We start from the raw sequence: 24,514 nt of genomic DNA on the forward strand, positions 1-24,514 counted from the left end.
ATCAACATGCACCCCATATAGATAATGCCGCCAAATCTTTAGTGCGAATACCACCATCGCTAATTCTAAGTCATGGGTGGGATAATTTTTTTCATGCACCTTCAGCTGTCTAGATGCATAAGCCACCACCTTACCATGCTGCATAAGCACACACCCAAGTAGAGTCAAAACTGGTGCGGTAGTCAACTTTTCTTTCAGTTTCTCAAAACTATTTTCACAAGAGTCAAACCACAAGAATTTCACCTTTTTCGGAGTCAATCTAGTAAGTGGAGCAGCTATGGAGGAAAAACTCTCTACATATCTCCTATAATACCCTGCCAAACCCAAGAAGCTCCGGATATCGGTTGGAGTCGTGGGTCTAGGCTATTTTGTCACTGCCTCAACCTTTTGGGGGTCAACTTTAATTTCCTTGCTAGAAACTATGTGCCCCAGGAAAGCAATAGCACTAAGCCAGAATTCACATTTGGAAAATTTTGCATACAACTCATGGTCTTTAAAGGTCTGAAGGAATATTCGGAGGTGATTGACATGATCCTTCTCATATTCTTAGAATAAACTAAGATATCGTCGATAAAGACTATGACGAACAAATCTAGAAACTGATAAAACACCCTATTCATTAGGTCCATAAAAGCTGCGGGGGTATTAGTTGGTTCGAAAGACATAACTAAGAATTCATAGTGACCATATCTGGTTCGAAAAGCTATTTTGGGAATATCAGCCTCCCTAACCTTTAATTGATGATACCCCAGACGAAGGTCTATCTTACAGAAATATTTGGCACCCTGAAGATGGTCAAAAGGATTATCGATTTTGGGAAGAGGGTATTTATTCTTGACTGTGACTTTGTTCAGCTGACGGTAATCTATACACATATGGAGGGAGCCGTCTTTTTATGCACGAAGAGTATTAGAGCACCCCAGGGAAAGATACTAAGGCGAATAAATCCCTTGTCGAGAAGGTCTTTTAATTATTCTTTCAACTCTGCAGGTGCCATTCTATATGGTGAAATGGAAATAGGTCGGGTGTCCGACAACAAATCAATGCCGAAATCTATCTCCCTATCTGGGGGTATCCCGGAAAGATCATCAGGAAAAACTTTTAGAAATTCATTAACTATAGGGACAGATTGGAGGATGGACTTTCAATACTAAAATCTTTGACCCGAATAATATGGTACATACAACAGAATCGACAATATCATGATGACAAATCGACACCACACAATTTCTATAAACTCTCCTAGCTACAATAGAATCACCAACGGGAGTGGAAACAGGGAAGGGTTCTGGAATATTTTCAGGCTCAAAACCAAAACTAACTGCCACGTAAGGGGTCACATAGGACAAGGTAGACCCAGGATCGAGTAACACATATACATCACGGGAGAAAATTTGTAACATACCCATGACCACATCTGGTAAAGCCTCTGAATCCTAGCGAGTAAACAAGGCATACAACCAATTACGGCCACCACCGGTGCTAAAAGCCACACCCTTAGCTGGAGGGACTGGGGTAATAGATTGGGCTCTAGCGGCCCAATAAGCCCCCTTTGCAGAGGGACAATCCTTCTTAAAATGATTGGCCTTCCCACAACCATAACAAATAAGTGTACCATATTGATATCTTCCCGAGTGGTTCTTCCTACACATATTATAAGGAGGGTATTGACTGAATGGCTGGGTCACACTTCCTTGGGACTGAGTACCCTGCATCTTTGGCCCGCTATTCGGCTGGGAGTTGTGAAATCGCTGATCAGCAAGAGGTCTGGGCGTTGGGGCACTAGCTGAAGACTAAGCATTGCTCTAAAACTTTTTCTTTAAACCACTTATTATTACCCTAATTTCCACCATAATGCTGACTAACATTTTGATTTGCAGACCTAGCTCTCTTAGCTTGCCTTTATCTTTTCCTTACCTCAGCCAGCCTCTTCTTCTGCTCTTCTACCTGCTGCATATGCACTGATAACCTGGAGAAATCCGTGTCCCTGTACAATATTTCCCCCTTATATTCCAGCACCAAATCATTCGAGAGACTAGATGTAAACTTCCTCATGCGAGCCCTCATGTTGCCCACTAACTCTGGAGCAAAATGAGACAGCTGGGTGAACTTCAATGCATACTCTTTAACACTCATCTTTCCTTGTTTTAGATTCACAAATTCTTCAGCCTTTGCCTCCCTTAGTTCTTGGGGAAAGAAACAATCCAGGAAAGCTAATACAAACTCACCCCACACAGAAGGTTCAACATCACCACCCTTCAAATCCTTCCACTCATTATACCACTGGTTAGCTACTGATAGGCTGCCAAATCAACCCCTTCAACTTCATTAACATGCATAACTTTAAAGATTTTCTCCATTTCATCCATGAACCCTTGGGGGTCTTCCTCAACCTTTGTGCCAGTAAAGGTAGGTGGGTTTAGCCTTATGAATTGGCCAACCCGAGTAAGTTCAGATGAACCAGACATAGAACCCACATCTCCAGACCGACGGGTCTGAGAGGCCACAAGCTGAGCAATCATATGGATGGAATGTCGGAACTCAACATTTGAGACTTCTCTCTGAGAAGGTTGGGTACGGTTGGCATCGGACTGAGGACCTCGAAGTGGTGAACTAGAGAAACTCCTGGAATAGCAAGAAATTCTAGAGTACGAACTCTATTTTGAGTCCGCATCCCATGAGTAGGGAGGACATCATCAGCTTGGGTATTCTGTTCATTGGATCTATGAGAGGCATGATCAATCTCTGAAAAATTGAAAATCATTGATTAGAAGACATTCAGAATCTATGGCACAAACTAGATCATGAAGAGAAAGAGACATTCCTAAATGCCTAGTAGCTTCCTCCTTATAAGTGTGGCGCGCTACCCACCCTTAAAAAGGACTCTACTTGATGCGACTTCACAGACACCCTGAGACCATGAACCGTGCTTTGATACCAAGTTTGTTCGACCCAAACCAAGGCCCTGGCCATGACGGACATCATGAACCATAAACGCTCGAGAGTCCCTCTGAATGGTGATCATATGCATAATTCATATAATATAAAGATGCGAAAAACACAAAACGGAAACATGGTCATCTGACTTCAACAACTAAACAATACGAGCATAGTTCAATAAAACCCAAAAATCGTCTACAACGAGTCTGCAAAATCACTACTAAAATTTGAAAACAACATCTCTCTGAAAACCGGCCCAAGGACCCGGTCGGACCATAAACTAATTCCAAATAAAAATAACACACGAAACAAGGCCTTTCAAAATAAGGGAGGCTCACCAACTCCAAACATTTGACAATGATCTACTGCTTAGTGGGACCCCGAGACTGAGCCTCGAATCCTGAAATATAGAGGGTCAATACAAATGTACTGGTACGCAGAGCAATCCAAAATAGCATACTTTTATACAACATACATGAGAGCAATTCATAAAACATCTTACATACGATATATGAAAACACATGGGAATACTTAAAAGACTTTGTATTAATTCTTTGAAATCATGACTCACTCTTTATCTTACTTCTGAGCTAGATGGTACACCTTACAAGTCTAGTACCCTCGGGCTATATAGGTCTGCTAATAACTCATCGGTCAAGCCCCCACATCCAAGTTTTCTGCAAGGATAGGGGTCCTACATACTAGTCTAGTATACCAGTGTCTCTAGGACAAATATACTATTGGCCTTAGCCAATCATATCACCCGAATTGGCAATACTCGATTTTCAGCAATGAGTTATCTGAAATTGTGCCATCTTCGGTAACTATCTAACATTCTTTAAGCCAATTTTTAGCATTTTAAATCATACATCTTTTTGAAAAGTGGTGTAATGTCTGCAAAATTTTGTAGTCTAGTCCGGTCTGAGTCTATTATGGCATTTGTCTGATTTGGTATCGTCATACCAAGACTTGCAAGTCTGATAAGCCATAAAATATCATGTTATAACCTTTTCATTCAAAACATAATGTTTGGACCACCAAATCATTCAAACAGTTTAAGAGAATTTGTATTTCGAAATATATGGAAACTTATGAAGAGATTCTCTCTTTCAATTCTTAAACATGTGGTTGTCAATTACTTTGTAGCAAATTATACAATTCTTTCAATAATCATCTTTAACATTTACAACCAAGAAAACACCCTCTCTTCAATTCACAACCAATATCAAGTCCGTAAACAATTGTAAAAATAGTGATCTCATACTTCTAATTATGCAATTGAACGACTCATAACACGTAAAATCAAAGGATGTCCCAACAAGAGAGGGAGTTTAGTTATTCATGCTCTCAATTTGAATTTCAAGGCTAAAAATGCATATTCATGCATACACGAGTATAGTTCAAATTCAAGGGAAGGCCTCAAGACCAAAACACTATATCATTGAAAAGGATTTCATGATTCGGCTATTCAAACAATTGTTCAAAACCCTTTTATAAACATCATAATATGCTTTCAAAACTTTGTAAAACAATAACTCATGCCTATGGAGTTTTTAGGACAGCCCTACGTACCTTATGCTGCTTAGCTTGAAGGATTTAAACCTAATCTTGACACTTTCTTGAAAATCTTGAACTTGGAAGGATTGGTTTCTTGTTATTGGGGAAGAGGGAAGCGTTTGTTTGAGAGTAAATTGGAAGGGTATGGGAAATATTTACCCGATATAACTCGTCTAATTGCGAATTGGGATAAGAGGGAAAAGACCACATTGCCCTTTAGGCAATTAAATTCGTGACTGAACGTCGATGGAATGGTTACCGCGATGCGGTAGTGGTCTCACTGCTATTCCATCGTGATGTACCGATATCACGGTGAGGTTCTGGAATTGAAAATCAAACGTGACTCAATCTTCATCCGAAAAATTCGAAACTTCCCCGAGACATGCCCCACACACTCATGAACATGAATCAACTCAAAAATCTACGTCTCGGGATCGTTAAGACCAAATTAAAAATCTTCAAAGTTAAGAGGCTTAAAATGAATAAGTATCCCAAAACTTAGAAAATTTTACAGGACTTAAACTCCCTATGCATGCAACTAAGGGCTGAAACAAGTCAAGAATACAACGGGGTGTTACAATTTCAAGATCTCTTCTTTAGTCGCTCACCTCATTTATAAGTTGGTTGATAATCTTATACAAACCTTCCCTAAATTGATCTCAAGAATTTCCTATTCTATCTTATGTCGTGACATGTAAAAGTAATAATGAAAATGAAAATTAGAAATTGATCAGGTATACAGTACCTTTAAGTCACCTTCACCAGCTCTTGAATTACAAATTTTCATTTTCCTGTGTCACTAGTAAAGTGTTTAAGATATCATCTCTCTGTGATTTGCTGATGTTAAACCAACGAAAATTTTCTTAGGATCAACAACAATTAACTTCTAAAATTGGTACAGAACTTTATGTCAACAATTATTCTCAAGTAATTAATACTACTAAAATTCAGAATTTGCCCAACTTATCCTGCACAAGTGGTGCCCTTTCAAGAACTAAGGCAGTATCTCAATTAATGCATAGTTTTCAATTGATTGATATTGTTGCAAAGCTGCTACAATAACTTCATTATGTCAACTCTACAATTTCTCAGAACTGGTTGTCACTGTGTCACCTTGTCTTGCAAGTTGATATTTCATTTCCTACTCAACGTAGCAATGTCTAAACCATTTTCTTAATTTCTTTGACGGAAGACTTGGTAATGCTGAAATAACACATGGTCTAGAAGTAAAACATGAGTAACATTTTGCAGTGACTATCCTGTTACGAATAGTAAATGGTTCGAGCTAAAAAAATGTATTAAAATACTGTACAAAATCATCTTACAGCTACTATAAAACCTTCCACAGAGCAGCTTGTTTTGAGTAAAAGTCCAAGCTTGCACAAAGAAATGTCAAAAACAACATGGTCAAGGAAGGATGAGTGGTCGAATCACTAAGAGATGTACTTTTGCTTTCTGCGGAATCTTTTAAGCTAAGGGAACATCTCTAGAGTTGCAGTAGGGCCTCACTATGGCTGCATTAGAAAGTGTCCAGAATCACAAAAACAAAATCTCTTAACAACAGGTTTCTAATACAGATTACGTTTCTAATGCGGCAACTAAAAATATAGTAGCACAAGAAATGCAAAATGTTCAAACAAGCTGAGTATACATGTGATGCTCGTCTCTCAGCATCTTGAGTTGCTAGAAGATATTCAAGGAAGAATGAACTGGTGGAAAATGGGAGAAAAGATTCGTAAGAATGAAAAATGCAACAAGTGGAACACACACAAAAAAAAGAAGATAAAAAGCCTAATAAAAACCAGACATTAGATTTATTTTTATTGCTTTTTAGCTTTTCTTATTTCTCTATAAAATTAACAAGCTTATACTAAATCAAAAAAAAAAACTTATTAGCATTCTTTGCACCTATGTTGGTCAGAATCTTCAAAAATGCTATCAAATGTGTGTCGGATCCTTCAAGAATAGTGCATTTTTGGAGGATCCGAGATTGGTGCGGCAACATTTTGAAAGAGCTACTTAGCTTTGCACCCAAGACAGAACAGAGTGGTGTCTTTGGCCAATATAACCCCGAGAAGTTCACTCAATATATATCAAACATTGTCTAAGACTAAGCTCATTGACCAAATCAAATAATTGATGCAAGTCACACTAATTTCCAAGTAGACTAATTACCTCGAGCACCCGAACTGAGTTTCAAATCTCCGGACTCAAGTTGTATCGTGATCTCTTCTATTCGCTGAACTCTGAAAGGCATGGAAATAGTGTATGTTTGTGCCTGAAAGTATTTCACATAAGATGGTATATACAATATTGAGTAAGACCAGTGCCTGCTCAACTGAACTAATAGACAGGAAGCAAAGGCAGTTTGAATTGCTTGTCAGTAGCAGTTAGTAGTAGCTTATAGTCAGATCCCATTAGTTTGAAATCAGGCATACTCCGAAAGATGCTGAAAATGAACAGACATTTTAAATCAGTATGCCAAGAAAATGACAGTTCGTCCACATTGAACATATCTAAGAAAATGTACTGCTCTGAAGGGGCCGCTAGTACAGAAACTGCAGAAACATCCAAGGACGGAAGAACCATATGAGATCAGCTGAAGTTGTGGACTTAACAAAGGAGGTGGATAAGAAAGACCAAGGATTAGTGTCTTTGCAGCCCAAAACTTGAATTGGAAGCAGAACTGGAGAAGAAAGCACAAGAAATTGCGGAATTCTCCAGTGAGATAGAGAGTTTCAAGCAGGATATAGCAAACAAACCTTGCAGAGTCACTGAAAATTCTGGAAGAGAAAGAAAGTTCTCTTTCACAAGTGAAGGACCTAGAAGTGGAGCTAAAATCACTTCAGAATCTGAAACTTCAGTTGGAAGAGCAGCTGACAAGCAAAGATGAGACAATTGTTCAGATGAAAAATGACAAGGAGATGATGCAAGATAAACTTTCTGAAATTGAGAGGGCATTAACTGAGAGAGAAAGTGAACTAGACATTTTAAGGAAGAAATCTGAAGAAGGAGAAACTGGATCATCTGCTCAAATTGCTGCCTTAACTTTGCAGGTGAGCAATCTGCAAGAGCATCTGGAGAATTTGCAAGTTCAGAAGTCTCAAGTAGAGTCTCAACTTGAGGCAAAAGCTAGAGAAGCTTCAGAATACCTACCACAGTTGGAAAATTTGAAGGAGGAGTTAGCAACGAAAACATCACATGGCCAGAGATAGCTGGAAGAGGAGGAAGGCCTAGTGGTACAGGTCAGGGAGGAAAAGGGAAATCTCCTAAGCAAAATATTTGAACTGGAATTTGCATTAGCGGAGAAAGTGGAAGAGAATGGAACCTTGCAACAGAAGCTAGAGGAAATGCAAAATGAAGCTTCTACTCAGATTGTTGCCTTGACAGAAGAAAATAAGTTGAAGCTGCTGACAGAATTGTTGCAGACTGAGAAAGTCCAGCTGGACTTGGTAATTGAGAGTGGTAAACAAGAATCTGCAGAAAGTTTGGGAGAAGCAGAGAATCAAAACTCTGAATTATCACAAAACATTTTGGATCAGGAACTAAAGCTGAAAGAGCAGGAGGAAGCACGCTTGAAGTTTGGTGGAAGAGAGGGACAGTCTAGTGCTACAGGTCAATGATCTCAGGCTGAAGTGAAGTCTCTTTGTGAACAGAAGAGTACATTGGAAGAACACATTAGCAGTGCAGACAATGAGAACAATCTGCTGAGGGAGGAAAAGGTAAGTCTACAAAGCAAACTAACTGAACTGGAATTCGCATTAGCGGAGAAAGTGGAAGAGCATGGATACTTGCAGAAGAAGCCAGAGGATGTGCAAAATGAAACTTCTACTTAGATGGTTGCCTTGAGAGAAGAAGTAAATGAGTTAAAGAAGCAGATAGAATTTTTGCAGACTGAGAAAAGCAAGCTGGAATTGCTAATTGAAAATGGTAAACGAGAGTCCACTCAGACTCTGGCACAAGCAAAGAATCAGCACACTGAATAATCCCAAAATATGTGGATCGGGAAATGAAGTTGAATGAGCATGAGGAAGCATTTGGGAAGTTGGATGAGGAGCACAAAAAGCTTGATGATAGATTGAAAAGATAACAGAAGAATACCAGAAGAATCATGGAAGTAAAGATCAAAAAATAGACGAACTGGATGACAGGATTGAAGATCTGAAGAGGGATCTCAAAATGAAAGGAGATGAAATCAGCACACTGGTGGACAATGTCCGGAACACTGAGGTTAAGCTATGATTATCCTGCCAGAAGCTCCGAGTGACCGAGCAGTTGCTGTCTGAGAAAGAAGAGGACCACCTGAAGAAAGAAGAGAAGTTACTGCAACATCAAAGGTTACTGGACGAGACGATCGCAACATTATCAGGGGTTATCGCTGCATACAAGGAAACTCAAGCCAAAATAATACCAGACTGTTCAGATAAAGTAAATGACACCTTGACTCAAATAGATACATTCAATATGAAGTTTGAGGAAGACACCGGTCACATGGAGTCCCGTATTTACGAAATATTGAATGAGCTTAAGGTTGCTTTGAACTTGATCAAAGTAACAGGTGAAGAAAAGAAAGAAGGAAATCGACACTCCAGTGCAACAACTGAAAGATGAGAAAGAATGTGCATCGGTGCTAAAAGAGAAGGTTGAACAATTAGAAAACAGAGAGGAAAACGAGGTGACTCGGAGGGGTAGTTTGACGGAAACTGTTAATCAACTTGAAGAGAAGATAGCTACATTGCATAAAATCATTGCCGAGAAGGACGAAAAGATGGGAGAGTATGAAAGGAAGATGAATGACAAAGATAAGGGAATGTTAGACTTGAGTGAGGAAAACCGGGAGGCGATAAGGAAGTTATGTATTTGGATCGATTACCACCAGAGTCACTATGATGATCTTATAGAGATGATCTCAAAGGCTAGAGGAAGAAGACAAGTAGCTGCTTGAAATTCCTTTACAATATGGTACATTATTTTGGTTATAGTTTCCTGCTTACCTTAGTTTTGGTCATTTTGTTTTTCGAGTGATTGGTACTAAATTTCAGTCAATACCTAGGAAGTATCGAATGTGTATCACTACAAAAACTGAGTCTTCACTCTTCCATTATAAATGTGGGAAACTTATCCATGATGGTCGTCGAGGGGTTTTTCAGTAATAAAAGAAAACAAAGGGAACTAATGAAACCTGATAGAGGGTCTAAGTCATATTCAGCACGGTATACTAAAATTTAAAAAAAAAAGGATTGTCCGGTGCACGAAGAATTCTGCATTCACGTAAGATCCATGTAAGCACCATGTAATAGACAGCTTATTATCTCCTTTTAATGAAGGGTTAATTGGTAATTATAACCGACTATTAATGGTAATTAAGGGAATTAAAGTGGACAAGCCAAAAGCCTTCTTCAGTTTCAGCTATTAACGTTATAAGTTTACTACTAGGGCTTTTCTAATCCTATTATTTTGGGGAGCAGCAGAAAGCTGTGTAGGAAAGAAAAAAAAAAAAAAATAGAAAGCAACTAAAGAAATTATTCAATTCCTCTTTTTCTTTTGAACTGGAAAGAAATAGCTTTGAAGGGAGTTTTTGGTTGTTCATGCGCGGTGATAGAAAGCCCGTATAGTAGCAAGTTCATAGTCAGGTATGAAATCTAATTATTATTGTGTACTCTACATAGAGGTTGCTATGATTCTTGTTTAAGAAGCATAATTAACTATGGCTTAAAAAAATAAATAAAGAAACCAACGGAAGTCTGGGGAGTGCAGACAACATTAGCAAGGAGCAGAAAAAGAAAATAGTTTATGCATCTTGTAATGCTTTGAAAAAAGGAAAAGATTCAATGAATACTATTACTATTAGTATCCTATGGCTAACTGTACGTTAGTGTAGAAAAAAAAAAGAGATTAGAGTAATGATTAACCTATGATTGAAGGAAAAGAATGATTTGAGGTTAATTAGTGGATGTTGGTGTAAAATATTGGATAGTGGTATATTTAATAGAAAACAAGAAAATCGTTATCTACTGCTACAACTCCTATTTCTACCAGTTTTTATTATATTTGAAGACTTTTCTAATGATCAGAAAATAATGGGAGAAACTGAAAAGTATTAAACCCGATGGACAAATAGTGTCCAATACGTGAAGCCTGATTTCTGTTAAGTTAGCTTCCTGATAGTATCACGTTGGGACAGTGGTGTTAAGATATTGTTATCTTTAATACATGGTTTAAGGTGAAGATTATTGCGGTTTAGCTTTAAGACTGAAAGTAGCAGATCTTGACACTTGATTCTGACTAGCGTAATTGATATCAGTACTTGATACTTTTGATAGATTGAACCCATTGGAGCTTGTTTGGTTGGTGTTCTTCGCATTTGCAAGGTTGAGAAACTTGTTGTTAGTGAGGTAAGTGAGACTTTAAGGTTTAATGCTTTCTTTTCAAATTTGCTTTATAAAGATTATATTTTTCTGCCTAGTCCATGTGTTGGGACAAGTGTGAACTCGGTAGAATATGTGGCCTTTGACAAGCTATGGATATTTATTTTGTGAAGTGTATTGAGAATCAGCTAGAGGTGAAACGCGAGGTGAGGTTGGGGCATTGAATATATTTTTTTGCTGCTGTTATAGTCTCTAGGGGCATACATAGCTGCCGTAATATGTTAGGGGCATTACTTTTCCTGCCGTAATATGTTAGGGGCATTATTTATGCTGCCGTAATATGTTAGGGGCATTACCTATGCTGCCATAATATATTAGGGGCTTGTACATGCTGCCTAGTAGACTTTTCGGGCATTATATGTGCTGCCATGGACTTGTCGGAGTGTTAGACCGATCACTTTCATTGCCGTTTATGACAAGTTGTAAGTGGGGACTGAGTTGTTATGAGATGACATTTCGAACCCCTTTGAAAATCTTATTGATATTATTTTATAAAAGATATTATGTACATATTGTTTGTGTATCTTTGTTGTGTTTTGTATTTTCTAACACTTGTTCCAGGGGTATTAAAGTAGCGAGTCGATGATCTTACTGGGTTATATATTTATATATAGCTCACTCCTTACTTGCATACGTGCAGATACGGTTGCAGAGAGAGGCTCGTGGCTGACTGTATTTACGTGTGGATTCTATCTTTAAGGTGAGCCTTCGCATTATTCGTGAAGGCTGTTATTTATCTCTAGTTATTTTAGCTTATGTTTCAGTTCGTTGGGTTTGTAGGCCCAAAATTGAACTTATGTAATTCTGTTTAGATGCTCCATGAACTCAGTGTGAGATTTGGGTTAAAGATTTGTTATCTAAACTATTGTAGTTTTCATAAATCGCTATACGATATCTTGTTGGATAATTATTCTGCGTTAATCATTATTTCGTGCACATAGTGTTGTGTATATTTTCATTTCAGTGTTTGTAGATATGGGGAATGAATAGAAAAATTGATTCTCCCGGCAAACGGTGTTGTTGGGAGCCAGTCACGCCTAGGGGTTATTTTGGGGCGTGACACACCACACCCAAGGGACTGCGGTGTTGGTAGCCTACCTTGACGTGTAGATAATGGATCAAACCCGATGGAGACAATTTTATTATTGCTCTAAGGTTCCTCTTCATAAATTACAAATATTTGTATCTAAGTCTATGAATTGGCACGACCTTGTCAAGGAATGTCTATGATTTTTCTTCAGTATTAAAAGCCAAACAATTCAATATGTCTCACTATCAAACAAATAAGATCCATTATGATGCCTTGCTGGGACTAGGATTGGTGGGTTTAGTTAAAAATTAATAAATGCAAAGTTGTTCGAGCTTATAGATTGTTACAGGTAGAGAGGAAACAGTGAATTTCCACACCGAAGTTTCCAAATTGTAGTTCTGAGAAAATGACAGTAGGATAAATGGCAGACATCAAAAACACATTACTTTGCGGAAACGTTGTCGAGGAAGTTTATATGGAGTAACCACCATCCTCCACAAAAAATTGCTAAAATGACCACAACATCTAGTTTCAACTAGGATGCCCACTAGCCAAATTAGCAGGCAAGTATTAACTTTGGTATCTGTGGATGCAGATAAAGCAATCAATACTCTACCACAACATAACACAACCACCCATATAGTATCATCAAGTTCCTACCTTTTTCTCTTGCTTCTTGGGCAGCTATATGAGTATCTAAGATACAAGCATTCTGTACAGTAGAATAAAACTTACTTTTTTAGAAGTCACAGAAAGTGAGATGACTCAGCTAGTTATAACTTCATGATCAGACTTAATAAGCATAGCTAAATGCTAAGAACACCAGCACCTCCTTAGTGCTGATTTTTCTGTTTGTTCTATAACATATCTTGCTTAGCGATTAGTTTTTTTTATTAAAAAGACAGCAAATAATATACCAAGCTGTAGAAAAGCTTATCAGGAGGCTGCAATTCATGGATACCTAGGTTGCACTAATTGCTGATATGGAAGGTCCACATGCCTTGTATAGGTACACAACAGGTCCCTCTTCCAGCGCAGAAGAGATATATCTCAAGATGATTTTCAGAGACCTGAGCTTTAAATTGCCTTTGAACAGCTGTGAGGGACCTTCCCCAGCCTCCTTAATGTCAAAATCTTTCAACTCACGAATTGCCTGGAAAAAGATAGCCATAAAATTCTTAAGTCAATTATGATGTAAATGTAGGAAAGGAGAAAAAGGTTATTCTACTATACAAGTTTGTTCTAAGTAGTATTAAATTGGCTGAAAGTAGTGAAATAAGGTTGAGATTTTTATTTTGATAACTAGTAAAAGAAAGGAAGGCAACATATCTGGATCAGTGAATCAATTAACTATGCCTCAAAGTTTCTATTGACTGCATTAATCCTCAAAATTGAAGTGATGCTCTTTTCGGACCACATCATTCCAATATTTTGTTTATGAATAATATGTCTTCAAGGCAAATAAGGGTTTCTCTATTTTAAAAACATAATGCATACCTGTACATGTATGTCAAATACACGCCAGGTTGGGGAACTTAAGATTTCTGACTCAACAAACTGGAGGGTCACAGTGTAATTACAATTCTCAAGGCAAAGCCATAGTATCTAAGTGATCTAGCAGAATGTACATTTTGGAAGAGCTCTGAGTCCAAGGTGTTCGTAAACTGAGATGAGGTGAAGCTTGTGAAGTTCTGATATGGACGGTCAGAATGTAGACTAGCATTACTAACAGCCCACCTCCCTGAACTAGTCATGAAATATGTTGTTGGACGTAGAGTCTCATTGTCCCTCTCATATGATATCTGACTAGTAGTTGTAATTGGAGGTCCTCCACATTAAATTGAAAACCTGGAGTCTCTGAATTATGAAAAGTCACATGCACGATAACATAAGAAACCACTGCATAGTTTTATATTAGAAGACTAGCAGTAGAATAGAGTAGCAGATGCCCTTGTTTGTTGGTAAATGACATATCATACGAACGGAAAACGTAGGACATATATTACAGAATTAGGTATATTACCTCAAATGGATGAATTCAACTAAATTGATATTGGGCATTCTTATATTATGGTTTATAGACACAGTGTAGGACAGATATTCTCAAAGTTATTCATACTAATGAAACCACAAACTTGGTGCAGGATTTTTGTTGTCAACGAACTGTACGAAGCACTTATATCTGGGAGACCCTCGATTGCAAGGGAAATTACGTTGAAGACAATCTAACCCTGAAGGCAGAGAAATGAAAACAAAGGAAGTATCCACCCGGTTAAGTTCTTCGAATAAAGAGCCAATTACAATTGCAAAGTTGTTGTCAACTAAATTTCTGATTATTACCTGCTGTCTGATTGTTCTATTTGTTCTGTTGTTGCCAACTAAATTTCTGCAAGTTGTCACGTATCATTGTTAGCAGGCTGAGGAGCACGGTTGAAACTGGGACTAAAATATAGGGAGAAAAAAGAGTAGGCAAAGCATTGTATAAATTTTAGCTATTCGCATACGTACAATTGCAGATTTGGCTCATTGATCCAAGAAGGAAGCTTCCAGATAACTCATTGTATGATAAATCTCTACACGAAAAGATGGGATGTTAAGCGACAACTCCAAAACATTTAAGATATTTTTGTGCGCAAAATACAGAATATTTTCACTTTTTTTTTTTTCAGAAAATTATTTCACATTAGTGAAAAAAGTGAAAATAATTGTTTCTGTCCATAAGAATTCCAAAGAATTCAAAATACAATTTGAAATTGTATTCGAAAAGTGAAAACAAGTAAAACTTTCTTCACTTTTTCAATCCTACTTCTCTCACAAAATTTCAAAAATAACTCCAATTTATATTCAAGGCCAAACACAATTCCAATTTCAACTCCAACTCTTAAAAATTATGATTTTCATTGCCAAACGGGGCCTAAGTTCAAGAAGGCTTTTCTATGGTAAATAAAAGTATCTCGAAGGAGAGATATTTGACAATAATCTGATAACAAACTTCAACTATACACACTATTACATGCTAGATATTATGAACCAATCTAGTAAAGCCTCTGGTATTATCCTATCATATATTACCCAGTATGATTGATGTTGAAATAACTTCTAACAAGAAGGATCCTTGAGTCTGCTTAATAAGATAGGGTAAATATTTGAAAGTTCAACTTATTCATTCCAACGGAAAGGATATTTGATGGTGATAATACATATAAAAAAAAAGAGTATTTGATTGTGATAATACATATAAAAAAAAAAAAAAGAGTCACTCATATAGTGTGGAGAGATGGGCTCTTTGGAGTTACTCAATTGTGGAGAAACCTGATGTACGTTGTTAAGGTGGTATCAAAGATAAAAAACATTGGATCTTTACAGGTGAGTCAGTTGAAAAGTGCTCAGCCAAACTGTTGAATCTCAAATCCCTGAGTAAAAGATAAAATAAAAGTTAGACTAAAGGAGCAGTAATTGATCAATAGAGTAGCACGTGTACTCGAGTTGAATGTAACAGCACGACTCTGTTAGAAGTGTTTATGCTCGCATATGATGCCATGGTCATATATATAAGTGAGATCGTTAAAGTACAACTCAAAAGATGTGAACTCAAAATATTTATAAGAACATTATCATATGCTCATAACTCACAGTAGTGACAGGCTACGATATTCTCCAATATTACTTGGGATAGAGCTTGAAAGCTGGCATTAGAAAGCTTAAAATGTCAAGCTTTGTAGCGTGTGGTGCTACTTCATGTTCCTTAAAGCTTGGTTAGAGACTTCATATTTCTGACAAAGTCAAATGATGAAGAGCTCCCATTGGATGGATCAATTATTCTGCTGTTAGTTGTGCAGAAGATGAAATATCAGTTTCTGCTAAATGTAAAAATGTATTCTAAAATGTGAACAAAATGATAAAGCAGTCGACAAAACTCACAGGTCGGTCAAAGAAGTTGGAAAAGAAAGCTGGTATTGGACCCTCAAAAGCATTTCCTTCCTTCGAACCTTCTGTAGCAATAGAAAGATCAGACAGACTGATAGAGAGGAATTTAGATTGAGCATGACTTCCCTCCAAGCAAACCTTCTCCAAGAACGGATATGTCACTGCAACAAAGTAAATACTGTTAGATATACTATTAACAATTGTGTTATAATATTACATTTTTATCTCAGGTAAAAACACACTTTCTTATGTTAATAAAATCTTTATTTGAATAGATAATTCTGTTAATATGTTCCCTTTACTTATATAGTAAATAATTTTGTGTATGGAAAATTTTAACTCATGAAAGATTAAAATTGTCGATTTTTATAAGTAATAAATTAATGCACAATCAAAGATGAAGTAGGACAAACATCTTGATGATTGTAGCACAAGATTAAATATGATTTGATCTTAATTATGGAGTGGTAATATTTCAACTTCTTGTGCGAGTACATTTCGTATGTATTGAACGGACCAATTAGAGATACTTGTTTATGTTGTGAACAGGGACGACTCAACACCGTTGGGGCCTAAAGCCAACTTCGACGAGAGGCCATGATTTTTCAAGAAAAAAATTATATAATATATAATTTCTATTTAAAAAATATTTTTCTAGTTTTTAGTAATCGATTTCTTCTAATAATTCTTTTTCAATATATAATTTACCTAATTCGCTCAATCTATCTTGAGACATTATTGATCTCAAATAAGATTTTATCAGTTTTAATTTTGAAAAACTTCTTTCCGCTGAAGCACCGAATTCATATAATCTAGTTGACATATTTAAATTTAATAAATAGCAAAATAATAATTTATATTTACACAATTAAAAACTCAAAAAAAAATCAATAAATAACAAAATATGTCTACCAAATATCAATATATATGCATGCAAAATTATTTAACAGAAAAATATTATTATTATTATTATTAATAATAATAATAATAATAATAATAATAATAAAACTAAAACAATAGAACCTGGTTTAATAACTTTATCCGAAACAAATAACTTTAATCTTCATAAACTACCAACAATTTTGATATTCAAGAAAATTCAGTTTAATAATAATTATTATGAAAAAAAATCTCTTGAACAATTGAAGCTTTGATGATATAAGAACTAAAAGAAAATAAGAACTCAAGATAAATAAATAAGGAAGAATGAATATGTATGTTATTTTAATTTCATCATTCAAGAAAAGAAAAATGAAAGATCTCATTTTAATTGAAAAGATAAAAAACAAAAACGTAGTAATTAATTTTTGCCCTTTCTTCCATATTTTTTAACTATAAACATGTATTTTGCCTTTTTCAAGGCTTAACTCAAATCAAGTCTTTTATATTTTTCTTTTTCAGAATTGTACTTTTTTTATTTTAAAAAAACATTTAATAATATTTGGTACAAATGGACCCTTTACTGTTCCAAATTTTAAGCCAATTGAATATAAATACCTATATTATTTTACTCTATAATATAAGAGTGAATGGGAGAGCAGCTTAGGGTCGTGCTGCTTGCCGACCGTTCAGCTAATTGCTCCATAATTTTACTATATCACCTCTAAATAATTATTATATGTTATTTAAATATTAAAAAATTAATAATATTTAATAAAAAATAAAATAGATATCTATAACATGTCTGTTTCAGCCGATTTAATTGTAATTTTACTATATCACCCCTAATCAATTATTATAAACCATTTAAGTATTCAAAAAAATAATATTAAAAAATTATTATAAATTCATCTAAGTATTACCAAAATTAATAATATTTATTGTTAAATTAACTTGATGTCTTATATGAGTCTACTTAATTTTTTTCACAAATACTTTTTAATAATAAATTATTATAAAGTCATCTAAGAATTAAAAAATTAATAATATTTATTGTTAAATTAACTTGACGTCTTATATGAGGCCTATTTAATTTTTTTCCACAAATATTTTCTTATAATAACTTTGCTAGATTACTTCTAATTAGTTATTATGAATCATTTAAGATATGTCTGTTTCTTTGCTTCAATCATGATTTTATTATATCACCCCTAATTAAGTATTATGTCATCTAATAATCGTGCTACTTAAATTGAAGTTGAAGAAAATGTATTATAAATCATAATAATTAAAAATTAAATTATTTAAAAAATATAATTAATTATTAATGCCACAAAAATAACAAGAGTAACATACAATATTATTTGAAAATTACATAAAAAGTATTATAAATTACAATAGTTAACAGCTTAAAATATTTAAAAAATAATTTAATTTTTTATATATTTTTTAAAAAATGCATACAAAAATATTAAAATCACAATAATTAAAAATTTAAAGGTCAATCTGTCTGCTTTAACACAACTTCATTGGTCTTTTCCCTTGCCTTCATTTTTTTCTTTCATTTTAATTTGTTTGTCTTATTTTTTATTTTTTTGTTTTAATTTCTTGAGCCGGGGGTCTATCGGAAACAACCTCTCTACCTCTTGAGAGGTAGTGGTATGGACTGCGTACACTCTACCCTCCCCAGACCCCACTATGTTGGAATATACTGGGTTTGTTGTTGTTGTTGTTGTTGTTGTTGTCTTATTTTTTAATTTGTTATATATTTAAAAAAAATCTTGTAAATCATAATAATTAATAACTTAAAAAATTTAAAATATATAAAATATTTGTCCAACTGTCGAAATTATATCAATGCGCTTAAATTGAATTACAATATTTAACAACTTAAAATATGTAAAGAAAATAATTTGTTATATATTCCAGAAAAATAAGTAAATAATACTATAGATCACAATAAGTAACAATTTTTTTAAAAAAATTAAACTACAAAACATTTAGTTGACTCTCAAAATTATTAGTGTTGCTCAAATTGAAATAGTTAAAAATATAATTGACTATCAATGCCACAAAAGTTTGGAAGAGAAGAGTAATATGTATCATTTGAAAATTACATAAAAAGTAATATAAATTACAATAGTTAACAACTTAAAAGATAAAGATTTTTTTTTTAATCTGTTATATATTTCAAAAAAAAACGTAGAAAAATACTATAAATCATAATAATTAACAACCTAAAATTTTTTTAAATATATAAAATATTTGGTTGATTCTCGAAATCATATCAGTGCCACTTAAATTGAAAGAGAAAAAAGATATTATAAATCTCAAAAAAATAAATAAAATCTTAAATTATTTTAAATATATAATTGACTATCAATGCCACAAAAGTTTGAACAAGGAAAGTAACATGTATTATTTAAAAATTACATAAAAAGTATTATAACGTATAACAGTTAATAACTTCAAAATTCTATTTGTGTCACATAAATTGAGACAAAAAAATAGCATATATTGGGCCCGTGCCCACAATATAACGCTAACACGAAGAAAAGTATTCAAAAACTAATTTACAACTTAGTAGGTATTTACTAGTTGCCAATTAGAATAAGAATAAACAAAATGAAACTAAGAATCAACAACAAAAAACTAAGAATCCAAGATTTGAGCCAAAAGTTTTGAAATTGTACGAAATTTGGTGTTGTGGCGATCTAGGATTGGTTGTAGTTTTTGAAAGGTTCTTATTTTCCCTAACTTTGAAATTTTGGTTTGAATTTCGGTTCTTGAAGTGGTTTACCCGCCCTTGGAGAAGAAAACAACAAGATTGGAGCCCTTTTCACCTTTCAAAAAGGTTTGACTTGTCCTACACCTTTTAGGCAAGACTTCATTTGAAGGGTTGGTGGACATTTCATCTTTTGGACACCTAGGAAAGTGGTCTTTCTTTCTTTCTTTTGGTAACTAGTCTTTTTGGTAGATCTTTTGTCTCCCTTCCCTTTTGGTAGATTTTTGGGGACTGGTTTCAAGACAAACACAGGGGCTTCTCTTCCCACCAGTTGTTTGGATCAAACAACATTATTAAAGAGTCTTCTTGCAACTATACATGAATATTGGTCTAGAACAACAAGAACATTCAATAGAAGTTTGAATACCAAGTCTCACGTTGAGCTCCAAGAACCAACAACACCTTTTTCAGACTTAAAACCCCCCAAAAAATACCAACAATACGAGTTCAAACAACACCTTCAAATTTTAGTCCACAACATCAACAGCAAAACACACCAACAATGTTCAAGTTTGGAACCACAACAACAATACCAACAAGAATCGTTCACGCTCAACTTGGATCTTGACTCAATGGTGTTAGTGAAGAAATAATCTAACATAATAAACAACAAAACAAGTGAAAATACACCTATATCTAGACTCAAACTTCGCTAAGACATCTACAACAACACAATTTCAGCCCAGACACAAAAATGGACAGATTTGTTTCTTTTTGATTTTTCAGTTTTCTAACACTTCTTTTTTTTATTTTCAAGTTATCAAGCCCAAGATTGATCTTGTGGGAACGAAATCAATGATGGTTATGATACCAAACGATACAAAAAAGACCACAGAAGGCACAAAATAGCCCACAAAATAGTCCACAAATTGAGAGCAACCCGAGGGCTCCTTTGAGTTCTAGTTTTTGCCAACAACAACAACACAAGTATCACGAGTTTACAAGGTATTTTAACACCAAAAAATAATACAACAAGAACAAGATGAAAACAATGCACATAATATCCAGATTCAACAAGAACAAACGATTACAAGATACAAATACTAACACAATTGCAAGAAAGGTAAAGATAGATAGTGAGACAGATTATTACAAAGATTAGGAACTAAAGAGTATATTAAACTCAAAACCCCTAATGAATGTAAAAACAACACCACACTCTTACGGTGACCACCAAGGGAATCAACTCACCTCAAGATCCATCGTTTTCAAGCAAAGAACAATATTGACTTTTTCAAGACCTAAACTACAATGGCTAATCCAAGCCCTAACTAAGAACTATACTAAGGTGGTCTACTCTTAAGAGAGAAGATTTTCAATGTCTCATATTTTCGTCATTAAACAACTAATAAGAGAAGACCTAAAATGTCTTATTTATAGTATATTACAAAAGAAGACAAAATCACTACGCTACCCTTAATGATAGGGGTGGCCATAGAGTGCATTTTGGGCAAAGTGAAGTAACCAAAATGTCCTCAATGAAGATGACTCCAAGACTGTGAGCCATTAAGTGTCCAAAGCCGTGAGAACTCAAGTTTTCAATGCTCCAAGCAATCTTCCACTCACAGCCTTGATGTTTGGTCTGCTCAATGGTAGGATCAAAATGGCTCCTCTATGCATGTTTTCGTATTCTCGAGATGACCAAGTCTTAAGCCTCTATGTGTTGGCTTGCAAAGATGTTATCAAAAGATAAGATGGTCATTCGTCCTGTATCACATAGCCAAGGGATCTTCGAGTGCTAAGGTCCCTACAAATCCTAACCGAAATAACCCGACCCACTTGGTTAAATAGCTCGTACAGCTGTGCATCAGTCATGTTGATGTCCAAGTCCCCTACGTACAGAGACGTCGGCTTAAAATGGTTCGCAATACCACCTATAGAAGCAGGGAAAACAATTGTCACCATTTTTTCAGGCTTCTCCTCTTCTTCTTCCCCATCATAATCCTCGACATATTCATCTTCAACATCGTCGTTGTCATCTTTATCTTCTTCATCAGTTACGTGTGCATATTCATTCTCACCTTCATCCAGTGGCGGACCTAGGATTTAAGGATAGTGGGTGCTTAAAAAATAAAAAAATAAAAATTCACCTCAATGAGGTTCAAACCCAAGGCATCCCTCTAATGGAGAAACTTAAAGACAACCTAAATGCTAATGCACGCAATTAAATTTTTCTTGTAGTGGGTGCTTTTATATATTATATACCAATTTTTGTATATTTTTATGCAATTTTATCTATTCCGCGTCGAGTTTAGTGGGTGCCGTAGCACCCCACAAATGAATGTAGGTCCGCCCCTGTCTTCATCTTTTTCATGAGTTACATGTGCATATTCATCCTCATCTTCATCATCATCTTCAACATTGCAATGACTTGTTATATGTCTATGGGCATGGGCAGATCTATGTAGGAGGATTGGGGTGGCACCCGCACTTCTCGATTAAAATCCTGTATATTTATGTGCATATATATATATATATATATATATATATATCAGTTAACGTATAATTGTTACACTTGACACCCACAATACAAAGTGAGCTGATGGTACAAGTGGTTGAGAAGATTGGGTTTTATGCCAATAGTGCGGGTTCGAACCCAACTTAGGACTTCTTTTAGATTGATTCTTTTTGCATTATACTTTCTGCTTTCTCATTAAAAAATAAATTGTAGTTATGCGGAGTAGAACCTTTGACCTTTTTTAACAAAAGACTTGATAACATCAACTAGGCAAGCCTTCATGCTATACCAACTTTTGTTGATATATATAATTATAGTTTACTTTATGAATATTGACTCCACTATCCTAAAATATTGTACGGAGTATACGTTATTGTTCAAAACAGGATAGCACTCGGAGCTTCCAAATCCTGGATCCACCTCTGTCGGGAATACCACATTCCAATACATATCTGTATCCTCGTATGCTTTAATATCAAATAAATAGAGTCATCTTCTTCAGCCTCACCAGTAAACCACAACACTGCTTTAGGAATTATTTTGTTCTGAATTATTGAGCTGCAAATAGAAGCAGAAAATATAAAATCATATTTACTCTTCTAATACAAACAAATAGCAACTTATGATAAATAGATCAAAAGGTGGAATTTGAAAGGACAAAGATAAAGTAAAAGTAAAATAGTACTGAAGGCACAATCCAAGAGATGAGGAAATGATCTACTGACCCAATTTTATAATATTCTTGCATATCATGCTATAGTCCTGCAACCTGTCAGAAATACATTTGGCTTAGTTAGGACATCAGATGAGAAATTTGTAAATATAACAATAGTTTAATAAGCTAAATTTTAGGCACCGTTGTGGTAAATTAGGACACCTAAAAGATATTGTCAAGCCTTCTAAAGCAACATGGCTTAAACTTAAAAGGTTGTTGAAGAAGAAGAAGTTTGGGAATATAGTTAGTAGTCGAAACTCCAGCAATAGATGTCATGACTTCCATCAATTTAAAAAAAAAAGACTAGATCTTGAATTCATGAATACAGTGTATCATGTGGAGGAAGACGTTGATATCAGCAACAAGGAGCAATAAAATTTTGAAGACATTTAGACTAGTGACATGGTAGTTGCTATTGAGGAAATCAAAGAAGCCAATTTTGAAACTGACAATAAAGTCTGGATGTGAAGGATGTTGAAGTATATCCTGAACATACATTGTCTGAAACTAGTGCCAGTGGTGTGAAGGATGTTGAAGTATATCCTGAACATACATTGTCTGAAACTAGTGCCAGTGGTGACCTTTTTGAAGAAAGCTTTAAGGAAAATGTAACGCCCCACATTTTCAAGCTAGAAATCGGATCGTCGTTTCTATGGGTGTAGACTCTAACCCCATGATGTATATTTAAATTCATGTGTCATGATCTTTATCCTCGTGTTTGAAGTGCTTTTGAGGTGAAAAATGTTCATGGATATCACTTAGAGCAAAGTTGAGCTAAGAGCCTTTGAATCGTTCATAGTTTGGTATTCGATTCTAAAAGGGTCAACTTTGAACGTGTATAAATTTTTATATACATAGAATTTTGCATCTCAAGACCCACCGAATTATAGATAATTGAATTAGCTTTCAAACGATACCAACTTCAACTTAGTCGATGCCCGAGTGAAAAGTTATAGCATTTTTCGTGAGCATTAGTAAGCCGATGCGATTGGGATGTGATGCGATGGGTGATGCGATGAAATGGCCAATGCGATACGGAGCTGTTTCACACACTTTTTTAGTTCCTAAAGGGTCAAGGGGCATTTTGGTTACCTTTCCTCACCCAAATCTGCCCATAACACTTAATTTAAGTCCCCAAAAGCATTATACACATTATTATTCATCTTTTCTCTTAAAGACAAGCCCTAGCCACCTCCCCAAAAAATAAGATTCAACTCTTCCTCTCCTAAACAATAATTCAAGCCTTTCAATTCAAGATTCTCAAGAAAAGTATCAAGATTAGGGTTCCATTCTTCAAACTAATCAATATAAGGTACGTGGGCTTTTCCTAAACTACATGGACATGGTGAAATTGTTTTGATTAAGTTTTCAAGGTTGATAAATCATGTATTTATGAAGGGTTTTGAATTTACATTAACAATTATGCATTGTGAATCCTTTTTGATAATAATATTTTGGTCTTGAGCCCTTCCCTTAAATTTGATTTTTGGTTAGTATATATGTATGTATGAGTTTGGAGTTTGAAAGTTAAATTGAGAGCATGAATATTTATACTTTCTTTCTTGTTATGATACTTCTTGACTTCACATATTGTGGGTTGTGAAATTGCATTATTGAAATCATGAGATAAGAGTTTTAATGTTGTTTATGAACTTGATCTTGGTTGTGAATTAAAGAGAGGGTGCTTTTGTATTTTACAAGTGTTTTCTTCTTTATAAATGTTCAATGTAATAATTGAAGGAGTTGCATGATTTGTTTGAGAAATTGACCATCATGGTTTGAAATATTTAAAAAG

At 35.0% G+C, this 24,514-nt stretch overlaps 1 protein-coding gene and 1 pseudogene across 1 annotated transcript; one reads left to right on the forward strand and one right to left on the reverse strand.

Annotated features, from left to right (window-relative positions):
* Nucleotides 1–1,436: 1,436 nt before the first annotated feature.
* On the reverse strand, nt 1,437–6,754 carry LOC124899582. Its single transcript, XM_047414510.1, has 5 exons — nt 6,673–6,754; nt 2,600–2,745; nt 2,374–2,510; nt 1,918–2,302; nt 1,437–1,733 (listed from the first exon to the last, which is right to left on the reverse strand). The coding sequence occupies exons 1-5, from the start codon at nt 6,752–6,754 to the stop codon at nt 1,437–1,439; spliced, it is 1,047 nt and encodes a 348-aa protein (XP_047270466.1).
* A 41-nt stretch (nt 6,755–6,795) lies between these two features.
* LOC124899583 lies at nt 6,796–9,471 on the forward strand (annotated as a pseudogene).
* The last annotated feature ends 15,043 nt before the right edge of the window (nt 9,472–24,514 follow it).

The sequence above is a fragment of the Capsicum annuum genome, chromosome 6 (genome assembly GCF_002878395.1).
Source record: "Capsicum annuum cultivar UCD-10X-F1 chromosome 6, UCD10Xv1.1, whole genome shotgun sequence".
Classification (NCBI taxonomy): domain Eukaryota; kingdom Viridiplantae; phylum Streptophyta; class Magnoliopsida; order Solanales; family Solanaceae; genus Capsicum; species Capsicum annuum.